Source organism: Bubalus kerabau, chromosome 5 (assembly GCF_029407905.1).
Source record: "Bubalus kerabau isolate K-KA32 ecotype Philippines breed swamp buffalo chromosome 5, PCC_UOA_SB_1v2, whole genome shotgun sequence".
NCBI classification, from domain to species: Eukaryota; Metazoa; Chordata; class Mammalia; order Artiodactyla; family Bovidae; genus Bubalus; species Bubalus kerabau.
This window is the reverse complement of record NC_073628.1, coordinates 115,303,646-115,331,351: the sequence shown is the minus strand read 5'-3', so window position 1 is coordinate 115,331,351 and position 27,706 is coordinate 115,303,646. Positions and strand designations below refer to the sequence as shown.

At 41.7% G+C, this 27,706-nt stretch overlaps 1 protein-coding gene across 4 annotated transcripts in view; it reads right to left on the bottom strand.

The window, feature by feature from the left end:
• Nucleotides 1-26,884, bottom strand: part of FAM20B (FAM20B glycosaminoglycan xylosylkinase) — a 43,856-nt gene extending 16,972 nt beyond the window's left edge. For 2 of the 4 annotated variants that reach the window (XR_008715039.1, XM_055582793.1), the window contains exons 1-4: nt 26,758-26,884; nt 13,282-13,785; nt 7,644-7,730; nt 3,773-3,882 (exon numbers count right to left, since the gene is read on the bottom strand). Coding sequence is in view for 3 of the 4 variants with exons in the window: in XM_055582793.1 (XP_055438768.1) it covers nt 3,773-3,882; nt 7,644-7,730; nt 13,282-13,658 (574 nt within the window). In the remaining variant the exon portion in view is untranslated. Of the gene's footprint in view, nt 1-3,772; nt 3,883-7,643; nt 7,731-13,281; nt 13,786-22,136; nt 24,275-25,764; nt 25,992-26,757 lie in introns of those variants that run through there. The other 2 variants (XM_055582794.1, XM_055582795.1) reach the window with 2 other exon arrangements.
• Nucleotides 26,885-27,706: the final 822 nt, after the last annotated feature.

The following is a 27,706-nucleotide window of genomic DNA, read 5'->3' as shown; positions in this document are numbered from 1 at the left end:
TTCTTATTATTTTATACAAAGAAACAAAATACCCCAAATTACATTCATTATCTTCCTTTGCTCTATCTCCCTAAGTCTGTTGCTTTCTGTATCTAGTCATCCAACCCCAAAATCTTAGAGTCATTCTTAAAATTTTTTCTTCTCTCACTTGTCGCACTTAGCTCAAACATTTACCAAATTCTTTCCATTCTAATTCTTAAAGTGAAGTGAAAGTTGCTCAGTCGTGTCCAACTCTTTGAGATCCCATGAACTGTGTACCCTGCCAGGCTCCTCTGTCCATGGAATTCTCCAGGCAAGAATACTCGAGTGGGTAGCTGTTCCCTTCTCAGGGGATTTTCCCAACCCAGGGATAGAACCCAGATCCCCTGCATTGCAGGTGGACTCTTTACCAGCTGAGCCACCAGGGAAGCCCAAGAATACTGGAGTCGGTAGCCTAACCCTTCTCGAGGGGATCTTCCCGACCCAGGAATTGACCCAGGCTCTCTTGCATTGCAGGCGGATTCTTTACCAGCTGAGCCACCAGGGAAGCCCAGATCCTAATTCTTGAGTATCTCCTTAATCATTCCATACCTGGTCCCTGCTTTAGTTGACTCACTGCATGTGAATCTACAACAGCCTTCAAAGGCTCTCATCTCATCTTGCCTCTTGCCAACTCATCCACCACAGTGTGGCTACAATTAGTTTTCTAAAACTCAAATCTCACCTTTTCATATTCAAACTCTTTCAGTGGCCTCCCAATGCCTATGGAGAAAGGCTTTATTTCAGCTGAACTATGCAGTTTCCTGAGCTTTCAATGTCCCTCTCTCATTTCTTGTCACTGTTGTCTCTGCTCTGCCTTCTGCCTGCAACAAGGTTAACTCAGAGAGCCTGTGAACTGGATGGAAACAAAATCACATTTTCCTTTTCATTAATTTCTACCTAAAACTTAGCATTTCCTTCAAGTATGATGGTAGGCGCAAACCATAGTATTAGCATCAGCTGTGATTTTTTTCCACCAGAAGAAATCACAGATTTTCATATCTATTAGCATTGTTGCAGATCCTGCAAACTATCAGTTATATTTATGGTCTGAAATCATGGGTAGTTACTAGGTCACTCTAAATCTTGTTATTTAATGTGTAAAATAACAAAGCACATGTTACTCTATCACAAAGTTGCTTTTTGTAATTTTAAGTCAAAAATATATACTTCAATATTGTTGGTTTTACTTATAAATCTGTGTATTTTATGTATTTAAGAAAGGACAGAAAAGCTTCTTTAGGCTACCAAAGGAATCGCTTGCACAAAAAACCTTAATAAGAGTTCTTTTCCAAACCTGGAGTGTTCTTTTCCACTGCACCTTCCTGCAGGACCGCTACTCTCTCATTAACCTGGTTAAAACTGTCACCGTCCCTGACTTCTAGACCCTCTCCTCTGCCCTTCCACAGTCCCATAGGCTCTCTGTATATGTCTGGCTCCTCCTCCTTTAGACAAAGCTCCTGAACGCAGGAAGGTGTCGTTCATTTTTGTATATTCAACACCTGGTTTGGAGTCTGCCACACAGAAGTGAAACCAAATTTTGTTCAATGAATAAATGAATGAATATAAAAATATAAGCAGATCAAATATTTTAGAGTCTTAAAATCTGGGTTTGAATCCTGGCTAACAGTTAGTAGATCTGTGACTTGGAGAAAGTCTTTTAATTTTTTTAGACTTCTTTTTCATGTGTGAAATGTGGATAAATCTCCCCTATTTATTGCACTCTTTGTCAAGAGGATTAAATAAGGTAACTGTGTGAAAGTGCTCTGTCAAGCTGCACAGGTGCCCCAAATTTAGTTATACTGCGCGAAGGTCATTATTCGGAGAAGGCAATGGCGCCCCACTCCAGTACTCTTGCCTAGAAAATCCCATGGATGGAGGAGCCTGTAGGCTGCAGTCCATGGGGTCGCTAGGGTCGGACATGACTGAGCGACTTCACTTTCACTTTTCACTTTCACGCATTGGAGAAAGAAATGGCAACCCACTCCAGTGTTCTTGCCTGGAGAATCCCAGGGACGGGGAAGCCTGGTGGGCTGCCGTCTATGGGGTCGCACAGAGTTGGACACAACTGAAGCGACTTAGCAGCAGGAGCAGCAAGGTCATTATCATTTAAAAACCTGTCTCCAGTGAATCCCTCGAATGGCCTGCTATGGAGTGAAAGCTAATGTCCATCCTAGAATTCACATAATGAAGCCCCAGTACGGTGGTACTAGGAGCTGGAATTTTTGGGAGGGGGCATCATGTTGGAATTAGTGCCTTTAATATTCAATAAGAAGAGACATGAGAGAGCTTATTTCTCTTTCATTCTATCTCTGTCACGTAAGGATATAAAAAGAAGATTGCTGCCTGTGAATCACAAAGAGGGCTCTCACCAGATCCCAACCTTACGGGCACCCTGCTCTTGGACTTCCAACATCCAGAACCATGAAAACAATAAATCCCTATTCTTTAAGCCACACAGTCCATGATATCTTGTTACAGCAGCCGCACTAAGACGCTGCCCTGTGCTGCAGGGTGTATCCAGAAGCTCGTCCCTAAACACATGGTTCTGTGTACTTCAGGTCTGTGTGCCCTTGTCTCTATTTACTTCTTGCTATTCTGTCCAAGGCCCATCCCTCTCCACTGCCTGGTAGCATGCACAGATTCTTCAACACTCAGTTGAAGTGTGAATAACCTCCTCTGCACTCCTTTGTCGGGCCTCTCCCTTCTCCCCAAACCTTGAGCAGTTGGTATATGAGAGTTAACCTCCATTAGTCTCTAGATAGTGGGCCTATTCTTGATCTCCTCTCATCCATCAGGAATGCATGTTTGCCTGAGCATAAAGTTGGGCAAGCAAAAGTGATTAGAAAATATACGAAACAAATCAGTGACACTGTATGCTTCTGGTTATTTGTAAGAAGAGCAGAGCCGTAGCCTGCAAGTGTAAATTCTGAATGATGAATCTGTCACAAGTGCTTTAAATATTCAGTTTCATCTCATTATAAATGTAAATACATTCACTCTAGCAAAGCAAGGTGAAGTTCATCTTGCAATGTCTATTTCAACAGTCATATCAATGCAGAGCACTGTGTTATTGAAAATGTCACCATGAGGAGGCTCAGACAGGAGACCACAGCACCTCTGAATTCCTCCTATCCGCACTGTGTCTGCAAGGAGAACAGGAGTGAGAGTTCTACGCAGACCCCTCAACTCAGGGCATGACAGTGGAGAACAGAGGCCAGAGGGTGGCAGTCAGTGCCACACACAGTGAGTTACAGGCTGACCTTTGCAGAGTAGGAGGTAGCAGTGGTGATCTTCCAGGCCCAAGTACAACCTACAAGGGAATTTCTGACCCTCTTACAGAGCTGCCTTAAGGTCTGCTCAATTTTCAGGAAGCAGGACACAGTTTCCAGAAAAGTACAGGGGCATGAAAGAAACCATCAAGGCAATGATATACAGACAATAATTGATTTAGGCCAAAATTTGAGTTTGAGATTTAAGATCAAGCAGAAGGAAATAAAATTATTCCCTAACCACACTAGCATAAATGATCTCACTTCCAACTTCATACACAAAGTGCACATTAGGGAAAACTTTCCATTTCCTGCCATCTACCTTTAGATCTATTTCCCCCAGTAACCGGAGAACAAGTTGCCTGATTTGCTTTTGCATTCCCTTGAGTTCTTCAATTCCTAAAAGTCATGAACAAGCTTGCTCTATGATGCCCCATTTATTAACTAATGCCTTATCTAAATGTCCTCTATAACCTTCTTACCTACGGTTAGGAAGGTGCTCAAGAGCTGCTCCGTGGCAACAGGCTTGATCTCTGTCCGCAGATTAACAAATCTGCCAACCACCAAGGGAGCTCGGCGGAAACCTAGAATCCTGGTTTGGAAGGTTGAACAGAAGAGAAAAATCTTTGGGGATATATTTTATTTTTATTTATTAAAAATTTTTTAATATATATATTTTATTGAAGTATATTTGGTTTACAAAGTTTCAGATGCACAGCAAGGTGATTTAGTTATACATATATGCATATATTTGGAGATGGAAATGGCAACCCACTCTAGAATTCTTGCCTGGGAAATCCCATGGACAGAGGAGCCTGGCAGGCTACAGCCCACAGGGTTGCAAGAGTCGGACACTACTTAGCAACTAAACCAGAGTATGCATATATTAGTTTTCATATTATTTTCCATTATAGGTTATTACAAGATATTGACTATAGTTCCCTGTGCTATACAGTAAATCTTTGTTGCTTGTTGTGTATCTATGGTGATCCTATTTTAAACAGTAGGGTTTTTTCTTTTTGGCCAAGTTGAGCAGCTTATAGGATCTTAGCTCCCTTATTAGGGAATTCCCTAAACAGAAATCTTAAAAATCACAGTTAATCATGTTATTAGGTGTGTAAAGGTACTGTTGTGTGTGTTAGTCGTTCAGTCGTGTCCCACTCTTTGCAACCCCATGGACTGTAGCCCATCAGGCTCCTCTGTCTATGGGGATTCTCCAGGCAAGAATACTAGAATGGGTTGCCATGCCCTTCTCCAAAAGATACTATTGATTACTGGTAAATATTTTTCAGAGGTACATATATTTATGAATTTAAGATTGAGATGTAATTATTGAAGACAAATCTGGCACATTGTGAGCAACTGTTAAACCTAAGGAGTGGGTCTATGGGTTCATTATAATGTTCTCTCTATGTTTGTTAGAAATTTTTCATAATAAGATTTTAAAATAAACTTAACAAAGCATTAAAAAAAAGATTGGGCCTAAACCCACACATGGTTTAAAATCTTTGCATAAAACAGAATACTGATAGAAAACTACACAAATTAACCTAAAAGGATAAACTCATTGGACAACTTAAATACAGATACATTTTAAGATACTTCTAATGGTCTCAAGTGCAGCCTTGGTGGAGCACCATCATTTTTTTAAAAAAGGAAATTTTCTTGCTAAAAAAATACACACTCCCTGAAGAAAAGTTGGAGGGGCAGAATTCAGAATACACAGAAAATTTATGGAAGAAAATTAAAATCATCCATAATTCCACAATCCAGAAAAAACTAGTGACAATCTGGCATTCAACCATATTTTTCAGACATGTATATATAGACATACACTCACTCTTGTGTGTATATGCATAGTTGAAATTATACTATATGCAATTTTGCCTCCTGCTTTTCACTCATCATTGCATCATGAGCCTTTTCTGACTCTCTTAGAAAGTTGCCTTAAGGTTTCTACAATTACAAATGACTGTGCAATAAATAATCCATTGTTCAGGGCTGCTGACTGATTCTTTATCCTAAACTCATTCTTAAAAAAGCCACAAATGTAAGGAGATCAACAGATCGATCGAAATAACATAAAAATTGAGAGAAACTTCTGAGGCCAGAGGAGGGGGTTAAATCCTAATGTAATGGAGAAATAGCAACCCAGAGCAGAAAAGTGTAAGGAGCAAGGGGTAGGAAAGAAAGTGGGGAAGTACCTTTTCTCCCCACTGACCACTGTCAGACCAAAGAAGAGCATCCATTTAGTGTTGGGAAGCCGTACTCAGTGGCACTTGAGCCTGGCTGGGGCAGTTAACAAAAGGGATAGGGGGCTGGTCAGAGAATAGCTTTCAGACTTTGAGGGAGGGAAGGGCTTTTAAATATAAGACCCCAAAGCACAGGTCATAAATTGAAACATTATTTATTTAATTAATATCCAAAATAGTAATTTCTGTACAAAGAATACTTCACTACAAGTTAACAAATAGGTGCTGTGCTGTGAAAAGATGAGGAGGTATCTCTGCCAATAACTGGGGGAATATAAAGGAAAAATGAGATACCACTTTACATATATCAGATTAACAGAAATTAGTATGTTGGATAATATGAAATATCGGTATGGTTATAGGAAAAAGATCTTCAGGCACTGCTGGTGTCCATTAACAGAGAAACAGGAAAGGGATTAGGGATGAAGAAAACAAGGAAACAAATCAGGTTTTGCAAAGACTGATTCTAATGTGCAGTTAAGTGATGAGTAGGATTTATCCAACTCTTTCCCACTAGGTCTTAATAGGGGCAGTGAAAATTCATGGTGTTATGAATGAACATTCATTTAATTTTCCCTGTCATTAGATGTTTAGGTTGCTTTCAGATTTTCAGTACTGAAAATGCTACTAGCTAAGATCTTGCTATATGTATCTTTGAATTTCTGATTCTCTAGAGTACTTTTTAGAAATATCTTCTGAGAAATGTCTTAGATGTTTGCATAAAAAGGTAGCTGTTCATTCAAAGGGTATGAACATGAAGATTCTGGATACATGGTGCCAGAGTTCTTAAAGACGGAACCAATTAACAATGACACAAGCAGCACAGATGCCAATCTATTCCTGCCAATAGAGTACTATCTTTTTTCTAATCTTTGTCACTTTCAGTAGGAGAAAACAGTATCCCATTATTTCACTGGATTTTTTTTTGGTCGCGCTCTGTGGCTTGTGGAATCTTAGTTTCCCAACCAGGGACTAAACCTGACCCTTCCAAGAGTGGCGTCCTAACCGATGGACAATCAGGGAATTATCTGGATTTTTTTTTTTTTACTGGTGAATATGAATTCCCTCTGTCATATTTATTAGCAATCAGTAATTTCAATTCAGCCAACTGTGTTCTTAAACCATTTCTACTAGTGTTTTAGAGTATATATAAGATTTTATAAACTTATATATTAAGGCTATCAATGTTTAGATTATATATTGGATTCAGGTATTTTCCTCCCAAGTTAGTTTGCTTTTAAATTTTTATGTTTTTTGACATATGAGTTAAATTCTTTTTTTAGTTGAATCTACTGAGTTTTTAAAAATTTAATCTATTTATTGGCTGCAGTATGCGGGATCCTAGTTCCCTGAACAGGGATCAAACCCATGCCCTCCTGAAATGGAAGCACAGAGTCAACCACTGGACCATGAGCAAAGTCCCTCTTTGTGATTTTTAAATTATTGCTTTTATGCCTATAAAATCCTCCCTAATCCTGAAAAAAGACAAAAATTCATCTTTATTTTCTTCTAGTTTCCTTATAGATTCATTAAAAAAATATAGTGAATAATTTCTTTTAAAGTCTATCAACACGCCCTGATTAAAGATCTGATCAAAAGGAACAACTGGGACACTAGACAATTCAGTTACAAGAATCCTGACTAATAACCGGCTTAAAAAGTATTAGTTTTCCTCATTAACTTACACATTTAGAATTCACATTTATCCTGGTTATTGCAGCTGTGCATATTTTGTATGAAGGAAAATAATATTTACATATATGTCATGTTATGTTTCCAGCATATGAGGATAAATGAGTATTACTTAAAAACAAAATCAAAACAAAACAAAAACCAGGACTGCCAGGCCCAATTAATGACCAGTTCAATTTAGGGATTTGAAGTCAAACTTTGGTTTTCTTTTTGCCATTTTATTTACCCAAGTAATGAGGCACTCATACAAATTTAGTGGAAGCAATCAGTTATCTAATGTAAGTTAACAAGTCAAAGTTATTACACTTTTTTTTAAAAATTATACTCCTTTGAAAGGAGTCCACAAGTCCTCTCCAAGATATTTTTAAAAGGAAATAAAATGAATGTAACCCACTGTGATTGCACATACCTGTCCAAATGAAAGGCTGCTACCTCTGCATTGTGTCTATCATAACCAGCATATGGTTCCCCTTCTACCACATAGTCCCGGTTATACCTGCAGAGCGAATGGGAAGCACAAATGTAGACATGAATTACATCAGTACCAGAGGTGACAGTACAAGAGGCAGAACAGAAACTCTGCAACCTGATTCACTCTAGTAACCTCTGTCAACCCTGAGAACAGTCATGGGTTAGCATGGGTCACCAGTAGATGATGTGAAGATGAAGTGGAGAAGAAAACTAGAATTATACATCTACCTTTGCAACCATTCTATGAATAAAACACAGATGTTATTTCCACCCCTCCTGAAGACTTTTAACGTAGCTTAAGTAAAACCAGAAGGTACTTTTCTGAACTCTTTGCATCTTCAGCACAGTGCTAAGTCTATAGTTGGTGCTTAAAAAATGTCTACTGAATTGTCTATTAGACTAAACTGAAATAATGAAGACAAATATGTAATTAAAAGGTCTTGCTTACCAGAATGGCTATGGTAAGGCTTATTAGAGAAGTTTAAATTTCTTGGGGAAAACAATGGTCCTGATATGCTTCAGGTTTTGTTAAATAAGTAGGAAAAGGAAAAATTTTTTAAAGTTATCTGAATAACTATTCTCTTTTTAAGTTTATGATGATGCAGTGGAAGGAATACTGGACTGCAGTGAGAGTTAGGTAAAGCTCTGTCATTACCTGCCTGGGTAACCTTGAGTAAAACCCTTCTTTTCTGTGGGTCTTAGATTTCTTATTGATAATATTAGGGGCTGGACCAAAAAGCAAGTTCTAAGATGTCTTTGCAAAGAGCTGACTCATTGGAAAAGACCCTGATGCTGGGAAAGATTAAGGGCAGGAGGAGAAGGGGGCGACAGAGGATGAGATGATTGGATAGCATCACCGACTCAATGGACATGAATTTGAGCAAACTCCAGGAGACGGTGAAGAACAGGGGAGCCTGGCACACTGCAGTCCATGGGGTTGCAAAGAGTCAGCCATGATTTAACGACTAAACAACAACAAAGATGTCTTTCATCTCAAACTCCACTCCGATGATTTACATCACATGCATGACATAAATGAAGGATAATGAAAACTGGCATATTTCTTTCTACTAATTATACAAAGAGATACAACTTAAACTTGCTAATGGGAAGAACTGAACACAATTCATCTATGACTTCTACTGTTCACTTGCATTTCCTGAATCAAAAGGAGACCTAGTAGGCTTTACAAGACAGAAGTTAAGTTGAGAATGATGTGAAGAGGAGCCACTCCACTAAGGTCACTTGGGTCTCCAATGCTGAAATGGCCATGGGGAGTGGGAAACAGTACTAGACAAGGCAGCGACCTTCAACATAAATGACCACAGGATATAAAGTGAAACCACGTTCATAAAACACATTTTCAAGTCAAAGCAATGAAACATTTATGTGAGGAGACAGACATGCCTCAACACCTGGCTGGACACCAGTTTTTTCTTAGCCTGGTCAATATACTCATATGTGTTTTTTGTTTCTGGTGTCAAAGCATCATTTAGGCTGCCTAGGATTACACCTGCTACCTCCAAATGAAAAGTCTCAGTTTTTAAATAGGACTGCAGCGAAAGCTGACACTATTCAAGCATTTCTCTCTCCACTACAGCTGCAGGTGACAGGCCTGGAATACTTTATTTCTCAGGACTCCAGCAGATCCACGGAAGACTGTGGTGATATGCAGTCCACTCCTTTCAGTGAAATGTTAGAGAACTTTCCAGAACATGGCAAGTCTGCACAGAATGAAATGTAAAACCCTAGAAAAATTCAGAAACTTTGGGAGTGGGCTGGAGAAACAGGAAGGGAAGGAAATGGGAAAGGAAGAGGAACCAAATGAAAGAACTGCACTGGAGTCCAAAGGTCTGAATCCTTAGTTCATGTTTTGGTTTTTGTGAAACATGAAAGTCAGAACCCTGGATTTCCATTTTCCCAGAAGTAAAATGAGTAGTTAGACTAGTTGATCACCAAGGTCCCTCTCAACACTTCCTATGATCCTTCACTTCTCCCAAGCTCTGGGCCCTTGCCAGCTTGTTCTTTTCCCACCATAACTGTAGTTTTTGTCTATGAAAATCAATGTACTTCCAGAAAAGATACAGCTACATTAAAAAACAAAATTACTTTTATAATAATGTAAGGCAAAATGTGCAAATAAAGGCAGGACTGTATTCCTGTATATTTCATGCACTATACAAATCTTCCATCTCTGACAGGAGGACATGGACAACCAGGCTCCAGAAATGCTGAACCACAAGTGGCTGTTAAAGAAAGGTGCACGTCTCAACTCAGCAGGAAGGACTTAGATCCTCCTCTCAACAGAGCGATCCATCTAAAGTCACTGGCAGAACAACGAAATTCATACAGTAACTGCCGATAAATCACTCCTATCCTCCTGGTGAAGGACATCAGAATGTGACAAGGACATTAATTTGCACTTACACTAGGACTAAATAGTCTCAGAGGCCCCTGGGGTCAGAATAGCAATTTGCTGGGTGTTTTCGGACTGGAGCAATTTCTACAAGCACTTAAATGTGAACCCACGTTCCCCAGCCTGCAAGAGTGCAGGTATCATCAGCCCAGCTCAGCATGTGCAGTGAGCAGGGTGCTGCCACCCACTGCAGGGGCCTCGACAGCTTGCAGGGGGTTGGGGAGGAACATCCCTGGAGCCGGGCATAGACAAGGGCTATTTGGGAGATGATGGGGGATGAAGGGGCTGCCTTGACAAGAATAAAGAGCTGAGTATAGAGAGAAGGGCCAGGCTGTAAGAGGCTTGGCCATTAGGCTGCGGAGGCTGGGTTTTGTCTGGTGAATAATGGGAATTCCTGGATGTTTTAAAGCTGGGGAGCACAGTGATGATATGGGTATTTGGCAGAAGAATGAAAGTAGTTTTCAGGATGGTCTGGAAGAGGAAAGTAATGGGAAGACTGCAGTGGTAGTAAGAGATACGAGATGAAGCATCAGTGACTAACGTTAGCTTATGCATTTATCTGCTGCCACTTCCCCTTCTCACCAGTCTGGCCTCTTCCACCCTCCATTTATATTACAACTTGTCTGAACACTGCAGACCTATCTGCAAAGCGCCTGAACTAACACTAACGTTGCACACCGTCAGTAATATCTGCCTTCTAACACTTCCTGCTGCCCCATCTCACCTTTAATTCCCCAGTGTATAAACAGTGGGTATGAACAGGGTATCCTTTTATTTAAACACAAACTGCCTGCAATTCATCTCTTTACACAAACTTAATTCTTGTTTTTAGTTTGCTTTCTTTCTATCAGTCTGCTTATGCTGCTGATGGCTCAGGCTACAAATCAAGAGGTCAAGGATCACATTTCAAAAGGAAGCTAGCAAATTTTTGAAAATGGATGATCCATGTCATCTCTCTTACAGGAAGACAAACAAATGTGAGAGGCTCGCATGTGTGTGGCAGAACACCAGCTGCTCACACTCTGACGGATCCAAATGCCAGCTCCATTAGTTACTGCAGGCTGACCCTGTCAAGTTACTCTTTCCATGTCTCAGTTTCTGGTTCTGGAAATAAGCGCCATAACTGTCCATGGTTGTGATGAAGGCTAAAAGCATTAACATACAAAAAGTACTTAGTGTAACACCTGGCAAACAGTCTGCATGCAACAGAAATTAGATTCAAGGTCCACGTGACCATGCTTTTCCCACATTACCTGATTTCCACATCTTCCACACACCATACCTCCCAGTTCCAGGCGAATGCAGATCCCTTCCATTTCTGGAATCCCAATATACTAGCTCTCTGGCTGCCTATTATCTACTGATATTTGGGTCATGAAGAGAGCTGAGCCAACTACTCCGATCACAGTAAGTTTCTGCACATCATCACCCCATGTTTCTTCTCCCACTCCAGCAAGAGACCCCATGTTATGTGTTATAATTCTCTCCAAAGCTCCACTGAGGAATGAAAAAAATGTTTAGTCCATAGATAATTTCAGACCTTACAAATTTTGAGAAAATGCACTGGTAACTAATTCCTGTCAAAAGAATATAGATTACCATCACGTTAACCTATTTCAAATTCATATACACACAGAAAACTTAAAAAATAATTATACTATAGAATTGCCACACAAATTCTCTCTGTAGATCCTTAGAGAAGTCCAAAGAGATTACTGTCTAATAGTATATGAACTAGCTCTTTCTCCAGTTCAAATTTGGACTGAGGCAACTAAAATGGCTCAGTTCTCTGCTTAAAACAGGCAAAAGAAACAAGGTATTACTACACACACATTAGAATGACCAAAATCCAAAACACAGACAACACCAAACGTTAACGAGGATGTGGAATAACAAGAACTCTCACTCATAGCTGATGGGAATGTAAAATGGAACCACCACTTTGGAGGACAGATTGGTAGTTTATTACAAAATTAAACATATTCTCACCATATAGTCCAGCAACTATGCTCCTTGGTATTTACCCAAATGAGCTAAAAACTTATCTACACAAAAACCTGCACATGAATGTTTATAGAAGCTTTACTCACAACTGCCAAAACTTGGAAGCAATCAAGATAGCTTTCAGTAGGTGAATGAATAAACAAACTGTGGTACATCTACACAATGGAATATTATTCAGGGAAAAAAAAAAAAGAGCCATCAAGCCACAAAAAGACACAAAGGAACCTTAAAAAACATGGAGAGAAGCCAATCTGAAAACGTTACAAAAGGTATCACTCCAGCTATATGACCTTCTAGAAAAGGCAAACCATGGAGACACTAAAGAGATTAGTGGTTGCCAGGGACTCAGGGGGAGGAAGGGAAGAATGAATAGATAGAACACAGGGGACTCAGAGGTCAGGGAAGCTGTCCTTTATGATGGTGTAACGGTGAATACTTGTCATTATAAGTTTATTAAAACTTACAGAATATACAGCACAAAGAGTAAACTTTAACTATGGACTTTAGTTAATAAATTCATATTGGCTCATCAACTGTAACAAAGGTACTAATTTGATGGAAGACGTTAATTATAGAAGAGACTGGGGAGGAGGAGGAAGGACATACATAGGAACGCTCTATACTTCCCCCTCGATTTTTCTGCAAACCTAAAATTACTAAAATAAAGTAAAATAAAATAAAGTCTATTAATTAAAACAAAACCAAAGCTCAAGTGAAAGAATCTTAGCTTTAGCACTAAAAAGGACTTAAGTTACTCATCCAAAACTCACTCCAACTCTGGGTAACTCCTACTCCACAGCATTTCTGACACATGGTTATCTGGTCTTTAACTGTACACTTATGGTGACAAGTTGCTTATTTCCTAAAAAATTCATTTTGTACCTCTAACATCTGGCACATAGTACTTGATAAATTTAGAAATCAAGGACAGCTTTCACTGTAAAGTGTTCAATCTAATTTGGTACCAAAACATATTCCTGCAAGTTTCCCTTACTCAAAGAAACATGGAACATTAAGGGCTAGAAAAGACTTCAGAGACCTTCGAGTCTCTGCCTCCCATTTTACTGAAGAGAATAGTAGGAGAGGGAGATGAGCACTCAAACAAATTCCAGGTTAGAACCAAACAGCACAGATAACTTCCAAGATGAAGACTTACCGCTTAGGTTTGAAGACAACTTTCTGTCCTCCTTCAAGTATCAGTAAGGCTTTCAGTTGTGTCCCTTTATAACCCACATCAGCTTTAATGATTTTCTTGGTGGCCATGGCATGCAAGATTGCTCCCAGCTCTGGTGTCTCTTCAGGGTACACTTCCCGGGGAACCACCCACTGGGCTGCAATCTCCCAGGGAGACTGCAAGGTGTGGTCCAGCTTGGGCACCAGCTCCACCCGCAAGCCTGCCATCATTCGGTGAAAGGCCCTCTGGTCCTCCCGGTTGGCAGCTGATGTATCTAAGTTGTCAATCAGGAAAACTTTGGTGAAGATAAAGATGACAAGGAGAATTGCTAACAGCACGACTCGCTGCTTTAGCTTCATGTTGACCTCTTTTCCTTCTCCCCGACCACTCTCACTTATCAAGGAGAGCAGGTGGTGATGGTCAGCAAGGAGACTCCATGATTATACACACTGGTCCATCTCTTCACTGAGGTGCCTCCCACAATTCCTGCAAGCCCAAGTATAAAGCACAGTTCATTCAGAAATTCTGTCCTTCCACTCCTGAATCTTTCACAAGCCTCAAATAGATTGCTCACTCTTTCAGCTGGACTAATCCTATGTCTGAGAAGATCCAATAATTTAGAATGAACTGGTCCAAGGAAGGATGTAACAGTTAAGAACCAGGTACACTGAAAATTTAAAAGCAAATACTCCTGTTTTAATAGGGTACAGAGCCATTCTGGAGCCATTTGGATGGCCACCAATTCTTAGAAACCAAAACAATGAGAAAAAGCACAAAAAAGTTAAACACTAAGATATGCATAACTCCTTAACTTTCATTTTACCCTTCAAAACCCATAAATGACTTTTGATTATCCAAAACCACCAGTATTTGGCAACTTTCCAGTTACTGTCTCCAAGTACAAGTATTACGACATATTATAAGACAAGAACTCTTAAAAAATGCCAAAAAGAGGGTACTGTTACTGCTGCTGCTAAGTCGCTTCAGTCGTGTCCGACTCTGTGTGACCCCATAGACAGCCCCCCACCAGGCTCCTCTGTCTCTGGGATTCTCCAGGCAAGAATACTGGAGTGGGTTGCCATTTCCTTCTCCACCAAAGAGGGTACAGAGGAGAGTAATAACTCCCTCTTTGAATTCAAATACCCAGCAAGCCTAAACATGTCATATCTGCTGCTCACATACTGAAATACAACACCCAGACATGAATCTCTACTTATCAGTCTTCTAATTATTTTTCAAAATTAAAAATCCTGTAAAATATGGATAATCAAATCTGGATAAATTAAGCAAAGGAAAAACATATCCCTATACCATCTGGCTATTAGGAGAACATGACCAGAAAATTAATGAAACCTGGTACTATAGCAACATGACTAAATCTGGACTGGTCAGGCACGTAACAAAGATACTTATGCTACAGACCTAAAGAAGTGCTTCCTGTGGGGAGCCCACCACACTGGCCAGTTATCAAGCTGAAAGATTCCAAATACAAGATTTTTTTGCCAAGGTGTCAAGAACATAAAATTCAATCTCATTTGCATGCTGACAGGCTCTTTCCACTCCAAAGGGCCCTTTAAAAACATGCACAAGCTTGCTCTGCTGTATGCCTACAGGCAGCACCGCGCTGGGCTAAGCCAAAGATGACAAGAAGATAACAGGGTGTTGCTTCACTCTCCAATTCATTTAACAACTCAAACTATTAATTGAAGAAATAAAACCAATACAAAAGATGGGGAAAACAATTCAGGCTGAGCCACTCCCAGCCAAACCGGAGACTGCTCCCCTATTAACAGCTGGAAACACATCCCCAAATAGTCTACTAGAGCAGCAGTGTGTTCTAAGGGCAGCGCCTTGCTGAGAGCTTGCTGACATGCAGTTTATTCTTGGTGATTAACCACTCCCGTTTCGTTTTCAGGAAGATGGCAAAGTGAGAGTCAAATTCAAATTCTAATTATCTCCAGCCACCTGTTCCGTTGCATCATCATCTCCCAGGGAGTACATAACACTATTAGCTGAAACACAGGCAATTCAAGTGTATCCAAAATGTAATTGTGATGGTATCAAATTTGGTGTAAAACTCAGTAAAATAGTTCCCTATGATTACTGGTAACAGCAAGGCTAGTAGAACAGATTTCAGAGATTTTTGCTAGTCCTAACATGACCCAAACCACACAAATTCTTCAGTTATCTGTTCAACAGTACAGATCTCTGGCTGCAGTGGTAAAATGTAATGTGGAAATCTCACTGTGTCGGCAGTCTTTTCCTTAGCCCCTCCAGCTGCAACAGCCTCCAGCTGAGGTGCTATTCTGGCATAAAGGGGTCAGCTGAACAGCCTTTCATGTCCTACAAAACCCTCCTCAGGACTAAAGTCCAGTTAACACGAGATTCTAATGATGCTGCTCATTTCACTTAGAATGAAGAAATTCCTCCCTCATGTTATATACACATATCATATCTAAATGTTTAGCACAAAGGTTGGGGACAGGGAGGGGTTTTGTTTTTTTTTTAAATCACCAATGCAATGAGAAGTTCGAGTAGTTCCAAAATTCAGACAAAACAAACTGAGCCTGTGTGCTTTTAAGTTCTGAAATCTCATTACCTTTTGATGGGCCACAGAAGAACGCACTCATCAGTTCAGGGCTGCAAATACTTCATCTACTCAACTAAGAAATTCCTATTAAGTGACTGAAGGGTTCAACTGCTACCTCACCTCACTATTTACCTCTGCAGGTTAGCTGTGAGGGTAGGTTTGAAGGGGCTGAACAAGTTTTCGCGTTTGTGATTAGTCACCACATCCTGGTAGAACAAGTAAGACTGCAATTTGGCCCTGCTCTCAACAACTGCCTGGCATGTCCAGAGCCACTGACTGCATTTAGTGAGGGCACCTTTTATTGAATCCCTGAAAGAACAGCCTGTTGGACCTGCAGGTCTTCCAATCCAGAATAATGTAGCAAAATCCTTTTTCTAATCACACACCATTTGTGAGTTCCATAAATCCCTTAGCAAAGCAATGATGGCGTCGCCCAATCTATGTTGCTAGGCACCACTCTCACTCTCTTCCCTCCTCGTCAGCTTCCGCCAAAACAGTGTGAAGACGGTCCCCTACGTGTCATTGCTCACTGGAGCGCTCTCAAAATTTCTCTTGCTCTCATCTTTTCTTCCCATCTTCTCCTCTTTAAGCCTAATCTAGCTTTCAAGGGCCATCTTCAAAGCCATTTCAGGCCCCTCCTTACTACAGTAACCTCTCTTGTCTTTGGGCCAGTACTTAACTACATTCTGCCATATCCAGTGTCTTCTTGTAGATTGTTCTTAATTCCCCTCTCAGAATTCTGACTCCTTACTGATCTTAGCTACTTTTGCACTCCCTACAGTACGTAGCATAGTAAGGGCAGATGCCTTTTTTCCCTTAAACCGAATAAACCACTGCAAATGAGGCTTTGCAAGTATCTCGAGACTCTGCTGTTAATTTCCTTTGGTACTGTATTTGGTATCAAATGAGTGTGTATCACCTGGCACCTGAACTTGGCTATCTTTAATCAACTACCCATTTTTAGGCAATATACTTCTCTACTGACACTATTCAATTTAGTTGGTAGTTTCGGAGGATAGTCGTTTTCTGAGTAAATATTGACAGCTCAGAAAGAGGTTTTCTTTTAGTTGGAAAGCTGCTACTCCTTCAGCCTACAGGGCAAGCACAAAGATATTCAAGAAATTGACAATATAGAGTTTTTAGTGGAATTTATACAAAAAGCCTGTGAGTCTGCAAGACTCCTTTCCAGGATAAGGTATTAGATACACAATATAGAATGATTCCTTCCTCCAATGATGTAGACTCCTTTACTCTTTACAGTGATCCCTTCCTCTCCTATATCCTTCAGAGGGGAGAGTATCCAAGACAGAGCTTCCATACTGTATTATCTTCTTTAAAACGGCAGCATACTATATCGTCTGCAAACCGGGTTTCTAAGAGGATCCCCCATTTCAGATATTAAGGAAATGAAAGCAACATCACTGGGTATATTCCAAATTATTCATGAAAACTTCTCTTGCATTCTCAGGAGTCTGTCTGCTCTATTTTATGCCTGCACTGCCTCATATAAATGCCTCCAACAGTGTAACACTGTCCAGTTATATTATGGTCATTTATTTTAATGTTTCTGTTATGCAGAACAGAGCCTACCTCAAAGAACAAATAGACTCAAGGTAGTAATATAACACAAAAAGTGTTCAATATAAAAAAGGCAGGGCTAATGGCGGTCTTCACACTAAAAGCTGGCATAAATTCCCAGACTGGAGTTGTGGAAGAAAGACGTTTATAAGAAATCTTCACATTGAACCCTGGTTTCACTCTAGGCTCTATCAGTGAAATGAGGCTTGATATGGAAGCTGATATGTCATTCTTCTTTCTTACACACATACACACACACACACTCCCACATATACAGTAAGTGTTTTGTAAGAATAAACTTATGACTACATTGTAAATTGTTTTGGGAGAGGAAATAGAGGTTTTACAGAAAAAAGTGAAGTCACAGTATAAATATAAAGACTAGATCCCTCTGTTCAAGAATCTGACTGATGTCTGGAAGAGCATATACAGAAATACACACTGGTGCAAAGTTCTGTAAGCCAGTGTGTGATAAAATTCAATGTATGTAAAAGACCTGGCTCCAACACTTACTTCCTTACCAGTGGCTCCCACAAGCCACCAGCAAGGTTCCAAACCTCATTAGCAGCTGTGCCACCTTGAATCTCCCTTTAATCAGGAGACCTCACACTACTTCACCTGAGGTCACAGAGAAGAAATCCCAACTTCTGTTCAAAGCAACTAAAAACAAAGGCTTCAGTAAGCCTTGTTTTTTGTGTTTTCAATTCAATGGTCAAATAAGTTCTTACCACATGAAGGGAGTGCAAGACATTTTGTGAGTGTCAGGTACCAGAAGGAAAACATTCAATATGAACATTTCACGCAGAGGGCGATTAACAAAGATGCTGAAGGGGGTAGGATTTATTATGTAACTAGCATATTATCATATTTACTCACACAATCTCCTTGCCCTTCATCCTGAGTGGAAATCTCAAGGACAATTTCATAAACTTCTTTGGTCATTGCTGGTTTCAGCAAACCTCTGAAGGTTTGGTAAGCATAACAGGTAAGACCTGAATTTAATTATGAGTTTTTGGGTGGCTGTCTACAAAGACAGAAACCAACAATTCTTCCCATCAAGAAGTGGAATCTATTTCTCCTTCCCTAGAATATGGATTGGCTTTGTAACTTGCTTTGATCACAGAATGCTGTGGAAGTCGCTGAGTGCTAGGTGTCTTAAGAGACCTAGCAGCTTCCATTTGGGACCAAGCTACTATGTAAAGCAGTCAGGCTAGACTACTGAATGATGAGAGGCCTGGTCAGCCCCTAGTTCTTCTGGCCACCCCAGCTGAGAGCCAGATACATAAGTGAAGCCATTTAGGGCATTCCAGTTCCAGCTGAGGTCTCACCTAAATGCAGCCAGCCATGTGACTCCAGCCAATATCATGTGTGAGAAGAATCAATCAGCTGGGCCCAGCTGATCTGCCTATAGGAGAAATAAATCATTTAGTCTTAAGCCACTAATTTGAGTGTAATTTGTAAACCTAACATTTTCATGTCTACTCTGTCCATATCAACCATCTGGGATATATTAATTAACCATTTAAGTACAAATAAAAGTTGGATTAATAAAGTCTCTTAAAGGTAACAAAAGAAAAAAATAGCATCTCAAATGGATCATTTACTAAAGTCCATTTATACACTTTAGAGCAATTAAGGCTAACCCCACACACTCACAGAACTATACACACCCAGGTTATAAATTCTAACCTTCAAATTTCGGTCAGAGCATAAATAATAGCAAAAATTATAACCCTTTAGTACCAAAATAAAATAAAAATGCATATTTTCACCTTGGGACGAGTCTGATATACTGCCCTTTTGTTTTTTTTCAATTGGTAGTGACCTTAGAGCACTTTGCTACATTATTATTAGCTGCCTCCTAGAAATAAATGCAGTCTCTCCTGATGGTTAGTGACAATTCTTATAAGTAAAATAAAGGGCATTCAGAAATCTTTCTGCTTAGCATCGTGAGCCTCTAGCTTAAGAAGTCAAACCCTCCAATACTAAGTGGTATCAAGTGTTCACTACTTAAATAAATCTCTATATCCTCAGAAAACCAGCCCACTCCTGTGCTGCCACCACCGCCTACAGCAGCATAATATTATTCTTTTTCATCTTCAATTGGGAGTCTTTAATTAAAACAAAACCTAGCAACAAATAATATCATTAATCAGTATCTACATATAGTTTTCCTTTGCACTTAAATTGGTTCTTAATTCACCTTCTTTCTGCTAACCTCCCTGGGCCTCCATTTCCTTAAATGAAAAATGAAATACAAACACTATTACCTGACTCACAGAATTGTTAAAAATGAATGGTACTACCAGGTGTGTTGTGCTAAAACGAGTGCTTGGACAACCCACAGTAGTTGCTTGTTGGTCATTATCACCATACCAAAAACCCAAAGATAACTCCCTGAGAAGAAAGAATGCAAAGAAAACAACCCTCATTGGTTTATGCCGTCTCCTGGGTTTACACAGTTGGGGCTGAATACGTATGTTGCATTACCGACAGTTCTAGTAACCTTATATTTCTGAACCGAAGACTTCCCTAAATTTGAGGAGTAGGTATGACTGTAAGCAAGTAGGTATCGTCAGAGTGGATGCCAGGTGAAGCAGAGGACTAGGAGGTTACATCACTAATCTGGCCAGCCTTAGGCCAATGTTTTTCTCTTGTCTACAAAGTTCAATTCTCCCACATTCAACATAAGTGAAACAGATGGGAAGCATGAACTTTTTCTATTTCGTGAAAATGGCTGAATAGAATGCCCTTCACAACGCTCTTCAGTTTGGAAGATTAAATCTGTGTTTTAAAGGGGACAGCTTTGCATGTCCTAGAGCAGCCATGAAATTAAAACACACCTGCTCCTTGGAAGGAAAGCTACGACAAACCTAGACAGCACATTAAAAAGTAGAGATATCACTTTGCTGACAAAGGTCCGTACAGTCAAAGCTACGGTTTTTCTAGTCATGTATGGCTGTGAGTGGAGAAGGCAATGGCACCCCACTCCAGTACTCTTGCCTGGAAAATCCCATGGACGGAGAAGCCTGGTAGGCTGCAGTCCATGGGGTCACGAAGAGTCAGACACGACTGAGCAACTTCACTTTCACTTTTCACTTTCATGCACTGGAGAAGAAAATGGCAACCCACTCCAGTGTTCTTGCCTGGAGAATCCCAGGGATGGCGGAGCCTGGTGGGCTTCCGTCTATGGGGTCGCACAGAGTCGGACACGACTGAAGCGACGCAGCAGCAGCGGCAGCATGGCTGTGAGAGTTGGACCATAAAGAAGGCTGAGCAGTAAAGAATTGATGCTTTCGAACTGTGGTGCTGGAAAAGACTCTTGAGAGTCCCTTGGACAGCAAGGAGATCAAACCAGTCAATCATAAAGAAAATCACCCCTGAACATTCATTGGAAGGACTGATGTTGAAGCTCAAATACTTTGACCACCTGATGCGAAGAGCTGACTCACTAGAAAAGACCCTGAGGCTGGGAAAGACTGAGGGCAATAGAAAAGGGTGGAAGAGGTTGAGATGGTTAGATAGCATCACCAACTCAATGGACATGAGTTTGAGCAAGTTCTGGGAGTTGGTGGTAGACTGGGAAGCCTGGCGTGCTGCAGTCCATGGAGTTACAAAGAGTCAGACAGGACTAAGAGACTGAACAATAAAGCTTTTAAGATGAGCCCTGGAGTAACTTAAGTTATGGGTATAGAAAATCGAACTTCTACACAGTCCAAGTCGGTTCAAGTGTTATATATTCCTCACTGTTTTCACTTCCACTTAAATATTTATTCACATATATAAACTTGTGTTATGTGAAAACCTCTAACAGTTCCCTGTGAAGGAAGAAAATGATCACCAGACATTAATGAAGCATAGGACAGCCTTTCTTCCTGGGTGTGAGAGTAAAAATGAAACAGGCAACAGAGTGTTTCCTCCCTCATTGAAAAAAATTCAATTCCTGCAACCTGTCCCATTTAAATCTTGATTCAGGGGAATCCTCTAATGATTTTTCTTGAAAAGTGAGAAGAAAAAATTTTCAGCTCATATTGCTAGTGAGATTTGCTCTAAAAAACCAACACAGGCAATGTTCACTGATCTAGAAACTTTGTGGAAATGCCTAAGAATTTGCATTGTTTCAAATGAGCCAAGTATAATGAACCTTCCTAAGTTCTAGGTATTTCACTGCTCAATTATCAGATCTAACAATCATTTAAGGCTATATAGAATGTGATTACTATATACTGTAGAAATACAGAATTTCAAATAATAAAAAAAATTACTTCAAATTTCATGTTTTCATCTTTACTATTCTTGAAAAGGTATGTAAACTTCATTCAACAGTAAAAAGTTGAACATATGAAAAAGTATGTAAACTTTATTCAACAGAAACACCTCACACTTTTAACCATATGTTCTAGGGCCAGTCAAGCTGACAGGCTACAGATCACTTTAGAAATAGGAAGCCCAAGCAGGTCTGTGCTGAATTATGGCTGAATGGCTCCCGGCATGATCCCTTGCTATATATGAATATAAATACACGTGCACACATACATACACGCATATATTTTTTGGCAGCCTGTCTCCTCTACCCTACTGTGAGTTCCTCAAGGACAGGGGATATTTTACTTTCTTTGTAGTTAGAAGTAAGCTAGTACAGTTCAGGACACATGAGATAAACACTTACTGAATAAAAGGAGTGAAGAGTGAGGAAGGCAAACACCTTTATGGTTTTAAGCATTTCTTCAGCTCTTTGGTTTAAAGGTGATCTCTTTTTTTAATCAATATAGGGAAACTAAGTCCTGTAATGAATTCAAATATACAGTAAAAATGTTGAAATATCAAATATTAATACCAATTTTATACACTCAATTTTAAACTGCTGCCTTCTATATACCTTGCTTCCACCTTTCATGGCCATTGATATTGCCAAGCTGGTGTCTGGTGTTGGTTGGGACTAGGAGTAAAGATGATTTGGAAATGCTAAGAGGAAGATTGGAGATGGTCCAAGACATTGTCCAAGAACGATACACGACAGGGCTGGAACCAAGCTTTCAAGTGTTACTGGCAATATTTTCTGAAATGAGAACCAACACTGATATTTCCATATCACTTTCTTTTTTATACAGAAAGAACTACAGGGACATAAACGCACCTGTATAGAGTGCAAATTCACTATCTAAAGCAACGATAAGAAACAAGAGAACGAAAGGTCTTTGGGCAGCCAAAATAATGGTCACAAAGTTCATCCACTAACAAAGAAAAGCCAGGCAGACCCTCACTAAGCTTATTTAGCTGTTTTACATTCAATTTCAGGAAGCAGAGTTATCTGGGTTGCTCCTCCACAGATTAGAAGCTGCAAAAAATTTTTAAAAGGGCAGCAGGGACACTAACAGCAGCAAAAGCATAGCTTTTTCACCTCTGAAAGAAGAGACAGACTGACTACTGAAAGCAAATTAAAGAATTCAAACAGTGGAAGGGGCCAACAACCTACATATGTCAATCACCTCCGAGCCCTGCAGGATTACTGTCTGTAACCATAATCTCAAATCAACAAAGGTTAAACTACATTGTTTAAAAAGCAAAGGAAACATAAAATACATTGTAAAAAATTCTGCACAAAAAGTATAGCCAAAAAAGGATTTTTGCACACAATATCCTATTCCCATGCTGGTAATATCATATTCCCATGCTGGTATAGATACATAAAGCAGAAAGTCAGCATTTCAGAGCAAAGAATGATGAAATGATAGACTTCACTGCCTCACCCTGTACTTGGATTTGTTCCACATTCATAATTTCATATTCCTTGACCTCCTTTCAAAATGTACCCAAATTAACACCATCCCCTCCACAGGGTAGTCACCTTGCCAGAAAGTAGACTCCCAAACACACACACCAAAGCTCAGTGTCTCTTTTCTGCATCAGCCTTCATTTCATATCTCATACTAGTATGACAGATACACCCCCTAGACTGACCATGTCCAGAGCTGGGCCTTCCCTCTCCTGATTCTGGATATGAACAAAATCACAAGTGAGAGCTTTGTATTACATTCTCTCCTAGATGGCTCTAGTAAGTCAAGTTGACGTTACAAGTTGGTCAAAAGCTGGTTTCAGTTGCAAAGTAAGGTCTTCTGTTTAGTACCCGAGGTCTGTGCCAATGAATTCCTCAGTCCTTGAGGATTACAGAGGCAGTTTAAGAAAGGAAAAGAGGGAGAGATTTACAGGTGTGGGATGACAAGCACTTCAGGTAAGGATAAATCCCCTCTCCCATCCCCAATACGAAGGACCAGAAGATGGACAGTCAGGGTCAGTGATACTGGCATGGTCAACACCAAGAGCTCGAGTTCTTTCACTAGTGCAAAAATAGTATCTACCAGACCAACTGCTAGTGAGCTGAGTCAGAGCAGGCTGCAGGATCAAGTCTATGAAGCTGTACCCAGGCTGCTGGTGGCGAGAACACCACCCAATCACACAATCAGATCTCAGGGCAGCTCCAGCAAGTAACACCCTTTACAGATACCCATCTCAACTGAACTACTTTCAACATGAATCTAACAATTTTCTTGGCTTTTTTTTTTCCCCTTGTAAAGAGGAACTAAACAATTTAATATCCGCACAAGGATGTGTCCTCCTCCCTCATACTGTTTTCCATTCATTCATTCAACCACCAAATATTTACTCCACACCTACTATGCACTATACACTGTTAGGTACAAAAAACAAAGCACATCAGTCATTATCGCTACAACACTAAACTGCAGTTCCTCATTATAACTGTGCTTCCACCCAGATGGATCAGTGGTAAAGAATCCACCCACCAAAGCAGAAGACAAAGGTTCAATCCCTGGGTCGGGAAGATTCCCTGGAGAAGGAAACAGCAACTCACTCAACAGTACTTTTGCCTGGAAAATCCCATGGACAGAGGAGCCTGGCAAGCTACAGTCCAAGGAGCTGCAGAAGAGTCAGACATGACTTAGCAACTAAACACATTGTAACCATGCTTCTCAGCCCCAGACTACCTGGCACTTAGTCCCAAAGTGGCCTGACATCAGCTTCAAAAGACAGTCTCCTTTTTACTGTTTCCAACTGTGGCCAGAGAATAAAGAGCAGCCTCTTAATTCTATAAAGAGATTGTAGCAATCACCAAGAGACCACCACTGTGGCTGCTATTTTTAAGTTATCAATTCAAGAGTTGAAGCATCTGGCTTCAGGGTTTATGCCATTAAAATGATGGTCACACAAAGTGAAGGAAGCTGAAGACTGCCCTGCAAGTAGAAGAAACAGAAAATTTCATTTAGAAATTCAAAATTCAGAAAAGATAAAAAGCAGAAGCTTTAACGCTGTGTGAAAGAACTGGAGTCTACAAATAGAAATCAAGAGAATGGACTAAAAGTCAAGAAATTATCAACTCAGCATAAAGTAACTCTGTGACATTAAGGAGTACATGATAGAAACAGTGATCTGTTTGTTTCCTATTTCAAAGTACCTGGGAATGTTTTCCAATTTTCATTCTTTAACTAAATTATGGCTATTTTCCTAACTAGTTCCAGAGAAACAGGACAAACCAATGTCACATTTTTACCAAACTGAAAAAAAGCTGAAAGCTCCAAGATTTCCTGATCATCTTCTACCGCCATTTCTATCACTGCACTTTAATGTGAGGCAGAAACTGAATTGCTTGTCTGTGCCTCTTAATTCTCTTTTGACAAGCACTTTCAAAGGTGGAAGGACCTCCAGTTGACTGACTGCACTGAATGGTTCTAGGGGCCAAAGTCCATCATCTTCACAAACTTCAAAAGTTATTCATTTAACATAAATCGACCTTAGACTGGCTCACACAAAGGATGAGATGGCTGGATGGCTTCACCAACTGGATGGACGTGAGTCTGAGTGAACTCCGGGAGTTGGTGATGGACAGGGAGGCCTGGCGTGCTGCAATTCATGGGGTCGCAAAGGGTCGGAGACGACTGAGCGACTGAACTGAACTGAAGGCTAGGCAAATAATTTAGCATCTTTAACATCTGTATCTCAGATTCTCAAGGGTATGTTTTGATGATAAATAACAATATATGCAGAAGTGCTTTAAGGCTTGGCTCAAGAGTCCTGCATAAATTCAAGGACTGTACTACACTGAGGTCTCCAGCCCAATTTAAAATAACCCCAATGAAATTTATGCATTAATTTACAACACAAGGAGGATAGCAATTGTTAGTAAACAGTAATCATAGCTACAGTTTTACATAAAGTCCTGCCATTTGAAAGCTAAAAGATCCTTCATTCCTATTCCTTCTTTTCAAGGTGAGAAATCAAACCTTGGCAGGGTGGGGATGATACTGACACTTGGCCCCAGACTCAAGTCGCTGTATCAAGCTTTTCTCATTTCCCAGAATTATAAATCCTCACTCCTCCAACCGACGATATGGCCGTTTCAAGGGCTAATAAATCCTTAATGACCAATCATGTCTTGTCCCCTCCACTTTCCCTCCAACATCCTCTACCGTTTCTCGTCCTATCCGGGAGACATGCAGGTAACAGAAGCCTGATTAGAATGAAACTCTTATCAGATCCAACAATCAAGGACGCAACTTGACAACTGCTCACGTTGATCAATGGCAACGTTTCGGTTCTCTTTTAATTGCGGGGGCTACAGCACCCGGAAATGAAATCTCAAGCGCAACCCACTTTGCACAACCGTATCATTTCCTTAAGTTGTGCCCTACTGCGAGCGCGGGGTGCACGACCCCGAGGGGACCGCGGATCCCTAGGCACGGTTACCCTGCCTGCCGCTCGGGCCTGGAGGTCACTCGCGCCTCACGGCCACGAGGTGGGCCCGCAGGCGCGCGATCCCCCCACCCCCGGCCGCCGCAACGGGCGCTCGGCGGGACACGAGGGCGGCACCGGGGCCAGTCGGCTCTGGGGACGGCGTCCGGGCGCAAGGGTGGGTCAACTCAACAGACCCCCGGCTGCCCGAGGCGCCCCCAGGTAAGGCCCGCGCCTCAGGCGGGCCGAGGAGGCGGCGGCCTCGGCCGCGTCTCTTCAGCCGCTTTTACGACCGGCGGGAGCCCGCTCAGGGCCAACGAGGCGGAGCGCCCGTCCCGGGCCGGTCTCTAAGGCAGCCACCGCTCGGGGACCGCTCAGGGCACCGGTGCCCAGCCCCTCAGGGAGGCGCCCCGCCCTCAGACGGCCCCCGCCCGGCGAGCGCCACGCACCGCGCCCCGCCCGCGGGCCGGCCCGCACTTTCCCGCCTCGCCTCGCCTCGCCAGGGGCGGGGGTCGCGCGCCCTCCCCCGCCCCCACGCCGCTCACCTGCAGGGCCCTAGGCTCGCTCCATGGCCGCCCGCGCGGTGCGGTGCGGCGCGGCCACGGCCGCCCCCGCCGCCTCCGGGGAGGGGCAGCCCCACGCCGCACTCACCGCCCCCAGCCGCCGCTACTGCGGCTCCCGCCCACCCCTGGCCCGGCCATTCCCCGGCCACCTCTCCCGGCGCTGAGCCGGCGGTCCCACACCCACCCCCCGCCTCCGCGGCTCGCGACTGTTGGTACCGTCCTAGCCTAACGCCTTCCCTGCGGCCAATCCAAGGGCTTCTTCCGCGAGGTCCCGCCCCCCCCGCCCCGGTGGGCGGGTCTACTGGACCTACTCCGGACCGCCCTGCTTAACCCTTTGCGTCCCGGCCGGCCCATCTTAACTCTCTCGATGCCGACTCAGGCCTCTCCTGCTTCTCCCTGCCGCCCCACCCCGCTTACATAAATTGACCTCTCACTAGCCTTCGCTTTCTCTTTCCTGGTTTTCGTAAAGCAGATAGGCAGCCAGGCAGCGGGACTGGAAATCGCGGTCCCTAAGTTCTATTTGTGAGAAACAGTTTCCCTCCTCCTTTTACTCAATTTGCCTCCACTTCACTACTTCTGCCTGTACAAAAGTAACCTCTCGCCCAAAAGACGTCAACCTTCCTATCATGAGAGCTCTTCCTTTGGACCAGACCAGAGCTCCTCGCTAACATTTTGCAGCATTTAACAAAAAGTGTGACTAGTTTGCTGTAATAGTTTCTGAACGTCTGTCTTTTGCAAAGGACTGTAAGGCCCATGAGGGCAGGGCAGTTGTGCCTGGGTTTCCAATGCCTGACACTCAGTAGACTCCCTATATATAATTTTGTTATGTTTTGACCTTGCTGCCCGGCTTGTGAGATTAAAAGCACCAAGTCTTAACCACTGTACTGTCAGGGAACTCCCTCCTTGTAAATAGTCTGAACTAAAGATTCTT